The 7,484-nt window shown below is 41.8% G+C and overlaps 1 protein-coding gene across 1 annotated transcript in view; it reads left to right on the top strand.

Annotated features, from left to right (window-relative positions):
- The first annotated feature begins 1,840 nt into the window (after positions 1-1,840).
- Tmem236 (transmembrane protein 236) overlaps positions 1,841-7,484 on the top strand; it is a 42,328-nt gene continuing 36,684 nt past the window's right edge. The window contains exon 1 of the mRNA XM_005354639.1: positions 1,841-2,097. Coding sequence (XP_005354696.1) covers positions 1,841-2,097 — 257 coding nt within the window. The remainder of the gene's footprint in view (positions 2,098-7,484) is intronic.

The raw sequence follows: 7,484 nt of genomic DNA on the forward strand, positions 1-7,484 counted from the left end.
CCTCCATGACCCCTGCTTCAGGTCCTTCTTCCAGGCTGCTGGTCTGGAGTCCTTTCCCTGACTTCCCTCTGATGGATTGCAAGCTGTAAGATGAGAGACTCCTTCCCACAAGTTTGGTTTTGTTAGTGTTTAATCAAAGCAACAGAGACAAACTAGATCACTCCCCATGTTCCTTAGTTCACTTTCCTGACAGAAAGAATCTGATGAGCCCAGCGGACTTCAGGTCTTCGGTAGATTGCTGAATGTGCCCTTTGTTCAGGCAGATAGGGCTGGAGAAGGGCGGAGGACTTGGTCACCGTGACTCTTCCCATCCCTGATTTGTTCAGCATCTTCTAGAAGGATTTCCAGGTTTTACTATGCATTTGTATCATCTCCCACAGGGACTGCAGTGATTTATTTGCATGCATTAAATATTCAGTGGATATCAATATAGTCAACACTTATTCCCATGGTATTAGGCACTCTGTGGGCAGAGAGCAAGAATGACAGCTGAAGATATGGCTCAGTGGTTAGGAACACTGCTCTTACAGAGAACTCTAGTTCAGCTCCCAGAACCCTCATCAGATGGCCTGTATTGCCTGTGTTCCAGCACACACACACACACACACACACACACACACACACACACACACACAGAGAGAGAGAGAGAGAGAGAGAGAGAAGTTAAAAAAGAAAACATGGATTTTTTTAAAAAATAAATTCCATGTCACTGCTCTACGCCATTTCTGTCGGGACTCAGTGGAGTATTCTAATGTCACCTTCTGCTACCCCTGCTCTGCACGGCCGGCTCTTGCTGACCATTGCTGCTCCCTCGGTGGTTTTCTGTCTGAAGTGTCACCAACATCTCTCCCTCATCTTAGTCATCCTTTATCTTCCCTTTCCTTTCCCATGGCCCAAAGACAACGTTGTCTCCTGCTATATAGCTTTATTGTATCATGTAGTTTACACCTTTGGCCCTTGCTCTCTGATGTTCTTTATAGGCTTGTTTCTCTATTGGACTCTGAACACTTTCAGAACGGACAGCCCTGTTGCTCATCATCACCCCATAATACCAAGAACAATGATCATCATGCAGAGTCAAGTAAATTTTATGCTTCACAGATGGATATGCATTTTACACATTGTGTGTGATTTTTAGGCAACATACAGAGTTCCGAATGTGGAAATCCTGATAACAGGTTTCTAGTGATATCATGGCAGTTTGAAGAACAGTGTAAATTTGTGTTGCACACCCATCAGCATTTAATAATGAATGGAGATAATATCAGGTGGGATCCAGGTTAGGAAGCTGATAAACTGAATCCCTTTCTCAGAACTTTGAAGAATTATAAAGAGTCATTTTGAAGATGAAGACTTAGGAATTTGAGTACCTCTCTGATGAATTTACTTGTATATAAAAACAGGACTGAAAGCATAGATGTAATATTGTAAATGAGAGCTATTCTTTTCAACTTTAGAATTGCATTATTCTAATGGTTCTAACTAATAAGGGTTAGCTATTATATAGATGGTATGCCAAAATCACCTACAAACATTACATTAAAAAAAGCATACAAAAAAATCCTCCGTTTTTACCAGAGTTCCTTGCTTGAGAGCTCTTCTGACTTCTAATAAAAGATGTGTAAATACATTTAATCATCACTCCACAGTGGTTCTGTTTCTTTAAGAGACTGTGGTTGTTAAGTCAAAAGATCATTGAAGCATATGAGGGTCAATAAAAGAATAAAACCACTGGTTAGCGATTCGAGTACAAGGAACTTGATCCCAGTGTGTGTTCGTGTGCTGCTCAGAGTCAACAGAGGAGTGCCAGAGCCTTGGCTGCTTGCTGCTGCTCTTCAGGATGGTTTCTGGCAGAAAAATTAAGCTGGTTTTTTTTGAGCTTCTTGAGTTTGCTGCCTTCTCCATTCCTACCCTTGTGATAATGGAACAGTTTGCTGCTGCGTATCAGAAAACAAGGAACGAAGCTGAAAGAACGCACTATTGGCTCATTGTTTCTTGTTCCATTGCCTATGTGGCTGCAGTGAGTCTCTTGATCTGGGTTCCGATAAAAGTTATCTTATTCAAGAAGCGGCATCTTTACAAAAACATTGTAGGATGGTAAGTAAGAGAGCTCATTAGCAGGGAGTCCTGCCATGTTTTTAATCCATGAATGTGATGTGTACGTGTGTGCCAAGCATATGAATTTAGAGCTAATGTGTGCTAGATTAATGATGACTTGCATTCACTGTCTTTAAATGTATTGATGTTGTGGTATCTTTTATATCTTCTATATACAAATATTGATATTATGCTATTGTTACATTTTCTATGATCTTTTCTTTTCTGAATAACAAATTGCAAGATATGTTGATTTGAATGTTGCCAATACTTCTCAGCACATTGAACTGTACAAAGTCTCCAGAATTGCCCTACATCATGATCAGAAGATTAGCAGACAGAATTTCACTTTTGTGTCAAACTGAAAGTAACATCTCTTTCTAAGAGTTTACATAGTACTTCGTGGGTCTAAGGCACAATTTGGCCGATCATTAACTGAGATATTTTAGGAGCTTGATTACTAAGATTAAAAAATAAATAAAAGAATGCTTAAAGTGTTGGTAAGCCATATTAACCCTTGCAGGGAGAGAATATGTCTGTGGTAATACAGAAGTACCTTAGATAAAGAGTTGATGTTGTTAGGTTCAGTGGCATATGCCTATGCCCAGCGGTCAGGAGGCTGAGATAGCACAATCCAAGGTTCTAGGTCAGGGTGGGCTACATTACAAGACCAGACTCTCAAGAGCAAGAAAAGTGAACACAACAGCAACAACAAAGTCGCCTTACTCTGGCGTTAACTGTCCACTTTGACTGGTGAGCTTGAGAACAATCCCTGTTCTTATGGCATTTTTCCTTGTAGGTCTTCAGATCTGGTTCTCACTTGTCTGGGACTTCTTTATTTCCTCTGATAAGCTAAATTTTCTTTGTTACTTCTTTGTTGTTGATCCTTAACTTTACCGTTGGGCAGTGTAGAGAGAATTTTAAAAAGGAAGAGCTGAGCGCTGTGATATAATTTCGGGCAGCAATGTAAAAGCCTTCCATGCAGCGCCAGAGTGATCTTTGGAAGGATGCTGACACAGAGAGCTGAGTTAACCCAGGGCCTCTTAGGTACTGACACTGGATGTGGCTCCCTGAACCTTGCCAGGGCACTTTCTGTTCCCTAAGGCAAAGGCTTCTCAGACCTAAATCATTTTATGGTTGGCATCGCTTTTGTCAGTGGAAGGCAGAGACTTTCCAACCCTAACTGAGGTTCACAAATGGAATGTCTTAGAGGTGGACCATTCACCCCAGTTTCCTCAAACTGTCCAAGACTGTTAAAGGATTTTGAGGCCATGGTGGCAATTCCCAATGATGGTGAGAGTGAAGTAGGACAGTAACCCACTGCAGGACCTCTGTCCCCACGGCTCTTGGCTTTGATGGCTTGTTTGGACCTTGGCTCATTTTTCTAGCACCTTATGCTCTTAATGTCATTCAGATGCCCAACTTTCACATATAATTTATTATCAGTATGATAAGTATTGTGCTCTAATTGCTTTTTCACAGATCCTGTATGTTGAGGATGTTATACATAGATTTTTATTTCTTAATTCTGTGCCACCTCATGCAAGTATTTTGCCTCAAAAGGTAGATATTTTTAATGAGCGTATCAGTATTCCCAAAAGGAAACTGATACTCAGAAAAACTTAGCAACTTTCCCAAAGCCAGTCTAGTAAGTGATAGAACTGAATATTAGACATTGGCCTACCCCAGTCCACGCCTGATATTCCAACCACTATTGTAGACTATCTCTGATGAACTTGGGTCTCTAGGGCAATTGAGATTGAGGAGAAGTCTTTTGCTCCTAGTGTTCAATGCATGTTGTATTCTCACCCCTTTTGCTGTCTGCTCCAACTTCATGGTACACGTCTGTCCCGAGTAGTCCATACATCAAAGGGTCTTGGTTTGTTGCCACAACTTCATCTCTCAGTGATCTCTTCAGGGGAATCCTTTCCCTGCCTTTAGTTTCTATTTGTGGGTGAGGCTGGCCCCAGGTGCTGTAAATGGCTTTACATAGATATCAGTCTATCTGTAATTTCGGTGAACTCTGCAATTATTTCCTCATGAGCTCATTCATGCACTCTATCTAGTGGTGACCTCTTAGGGCCATTAAAGAGAAGAAACAGCTCATGAAAGAAACTTGTAGGCATTTTATATGCTCAGCAAAGCTAAATTTAGACTTTATGGCAGCTCAGTGAAGTTGGGTGCTGCTGTCCTCATGTTCTATCTGGAGAAATAGAAACTTAACGTGATAGCTTTGTTAAGAGATACAGCTGCCTTGAAGTGGGTCTGGGATCTGCAAGCCCAGAGTTGTCAAATTCTGTGCAAGTCCTTCTGTTTTCAGAATTTTCTTTCTTTCTTCCTTTTGATTTTGAAGGCCAACCATGGTTTACTTAAATGGCATTAGAATATATTTCTCCAAAAGATGTACATTTCATTAGTACTCATAACATGATTTCCAAAGATATTTTGTCATTTGAACACATGAGAGGCAGCATAGTGATACCATTATAACCTCAAAGTTGTTTTTGTATTTATACACATGCAATCATATACAGGGAATTAAACCTTAGTTGCTATGTGAAGATAGCTTTAAGAAAGAAGATAGTGCCAGGCGGTGGTGGCGCACGCCTTTAATCCCAGCACTCGGGAGGCAGAGGCAGGCGGATCTCTGTGAGTTCGAGACCAGCCTGGTCTACAGAGCTAGTTCCAGGGCAGGCTCCAAAGCTACTCAGGCTCAAAAAAGGAAAAAAAAAGTTTTAAAAAACAGTAGAGGGGATCACAAACGTTATTGTTTGAATTTATTCTTTATTGTGTAATGTAGGACCCAGTCAAAGCCCAACAGAGGCCCGAGCCTCAGTAGCTTTCCCTAAGACAATACCTGGTTGCAAGAAAGACCATAAACTGAGACTACCCGGGCACCACCCAGGAACAGACCATCCAAAGGAAATTCCTAACGTTCCAACCATTGTAGATAGCAGCACCTGCCAGCACACGCCCATCGCTTTTCAGCAGGACACCAGTAGACAAATTCTAGCCAATCAGGATTGAACCCGTCCCCCCAAGCCCTGCTAATGTAATTTTTCTGGTTCTTGCCTTTAAATAGTGCTCTCTAGAAGGGTGGGGTACCTCTTCTTGCTGCTGTGCTGACGAGGTCCCTGCCAGCTGGCTTGAAATTATGTGCACGATAATAAACCTTGCTTTTGCATATAGGTGAGTCAGTCTCCCTGGTGGTCTTTTGGGGTCCCCACAGACTGGGCACAACAATTGTTGAGTAACTAGGTAGATAGTTGTTCATATAAAAAGCAGAGACAAGTGGATCTCTGTGAGTTCGAGACCAGCCTGGTCTACAGAGCTAGTGCCAGGACAGGCTCCAAAGCCACAGAGAAACCCTGTCTCGAAAAACCAAAAAAAAAAAAAAAAAAAAGTTTCACAGATCCTTAAATTCATAGGTTTGATATTGATGAGACTATTTGAGAAAATCCTCCAAAGGCCCACATGAACCCTATAAAACTGGTCATCAGAGAGAGGGACCAGAGCACTGATAAGAATTTGTCCAAAGGACATGGGTAAGAAAGAGCAGACATGGACTCAAATCTCAGCTTTGACATTGTCTTATGTGAGTTATTTATATTCTCTGAGCTTTAATTTTCTCAAGAACTAAACAGGGACACTATTAGTTTCCATATGGGAGATTAAAAAAAAAAAGACAAAAAAAAAGACAAAAAAAAAAAAAAAAAACGCAAGATTGTGTATCTAAAATTGCTATTCCGGTGCCTCAGAGCACTATGGACATCAGTGTTAGTGACTCCCCTGAACTGGTTAATTCCATTTAAACTGTGAACTTGTTTAATCCATAGAGTAATCATGAGAAATGGACAACGTTATGATAAAACTGAAGCAAGGTAGATGCTGTCTGTGGTACTCCTAGAATCTGAGGAATTTTGTTTGTAGGATCTTTTTTGTCGTTTGAGCATGAGAACCCATATAATGATACTCTTAAAAGCAACTTTTGCATTTACACAAGTGCTGGAGTTTCTCTTTCTCTGTGACCCACTGGACGATGCTCTGAGTTGACCAGGTGGCTAGAAATCTTTTATAAAGAGGAAGTGAGTCATAGAGCTGAGGACTTACACTAAGTCAACAGCAGAGACTGAACTTTCACTTGTGCGAAACACTTCCTCATTCTTTCAGAATCATTGTTCCTTTCTTCACTGCCTGTTGTCATTCATGTGGATTAGGGAGAAGCTGGGTGGAATAGAGAAAAGCCTGTAAGTAAATACTCAAGTGTGTCTGCCACTCGGTAAGATCCTGGGCGGATCAGAAGGCTCACAAGGGACAGGACAGCTCTGGAGGATATGTGGAAATTCCCAGATTGCCTCAGGATCCAGAGCTGTGTTTCAGGGATTCTTCCTACTCTTCTTCACAAGAGGATTCTTTCAGACTATGGTGTATCAGGAGTCTGCAGGCCTGCAAAGTTTCAAAGGCCATACTTTGAATGGCATTTTAGTTTGCTGTGATTTTGCTGTCGCTTTTTTAGGTAATGGGAATGGTAGTGGTGGTAGGTGTCACCATAGTTAAACAGGAACCAACACTTGATCACTTGCTAGGTGCCATGTGTACTTCCAGACATCTTATCTACATCTGTTCAGTCAACTCCCTAAACTTGATACTTAACAAGCATAGCTCCCCTCTTATAAATGAGGAAATTGAGTCACAGAAATTAACAGGTCACACAAACAAGAGGTGTAAGAATAGCCCTTAGATGACTGTCTGCAGAGTTCACTGGTAGGACACACAGCACCTGTAGCTTCTGTGCTGTACTGCACAGACTGGCTAACCTGCAGGGAATGCAGCCCACTGTTTTCAGTAGGGTATCAGCAACCATTGTGTTATTATTATTGTTGTTATTATTGTTTATGATTATGATGGTGCTTTTGAGGTAGGACCTCATGTAGCACAGAAGCACTTCAAACTTGGTGTGTAGCTGAATTCTTGAACCTCTTGCCTCCACCTCCCAATTGCTTGGATCATAGGAATTCACACCCACTCCCAGTTTTGTGCAGTGCTGGGGATCCAAACCGAGATCTTTTGCACACTAGACAAGCAGTCTGCCAACAGAGCTGCGTCCACGTCTTCATACCAGTACTGGTGCTTCAGAGTAATTTTCTTTACCAGTGCTCCCATGTGGCTGTCACTTTCCTCTCTAGGAAGAATCAGTGACTTTATCATTCGGGTCTGTATTTCTTTCTTTACTCTATCCCATAAGTCAGCAAGAGTCGCTCTTTTGGCCTTTACCCACCACCATAGTCCAGCGTTTCTCCTGCTGTGGACCAGCTCCCTGTTCCCTGTGACTGTTTAGCTCTCCCCAGTTGTGGACCAGCTCCCTGTTCCCTGTGACTGTTTAGCTC

Source organism: Microtus ochrogaster, chromosome 16 (genome assembly GCF_000317375.1).
Source record: "Microtus ochrogaster isolate Prairie Vole_2 chromosome 16, MicOch1.0, whole genome shotgun sequence".
NCBI classification, from domain to species: Eukaryota; Metazoa; Chordata; class Mammalia; order Rodentia; family Cricetidae; genus Microtus; species Microtus ochrogaster.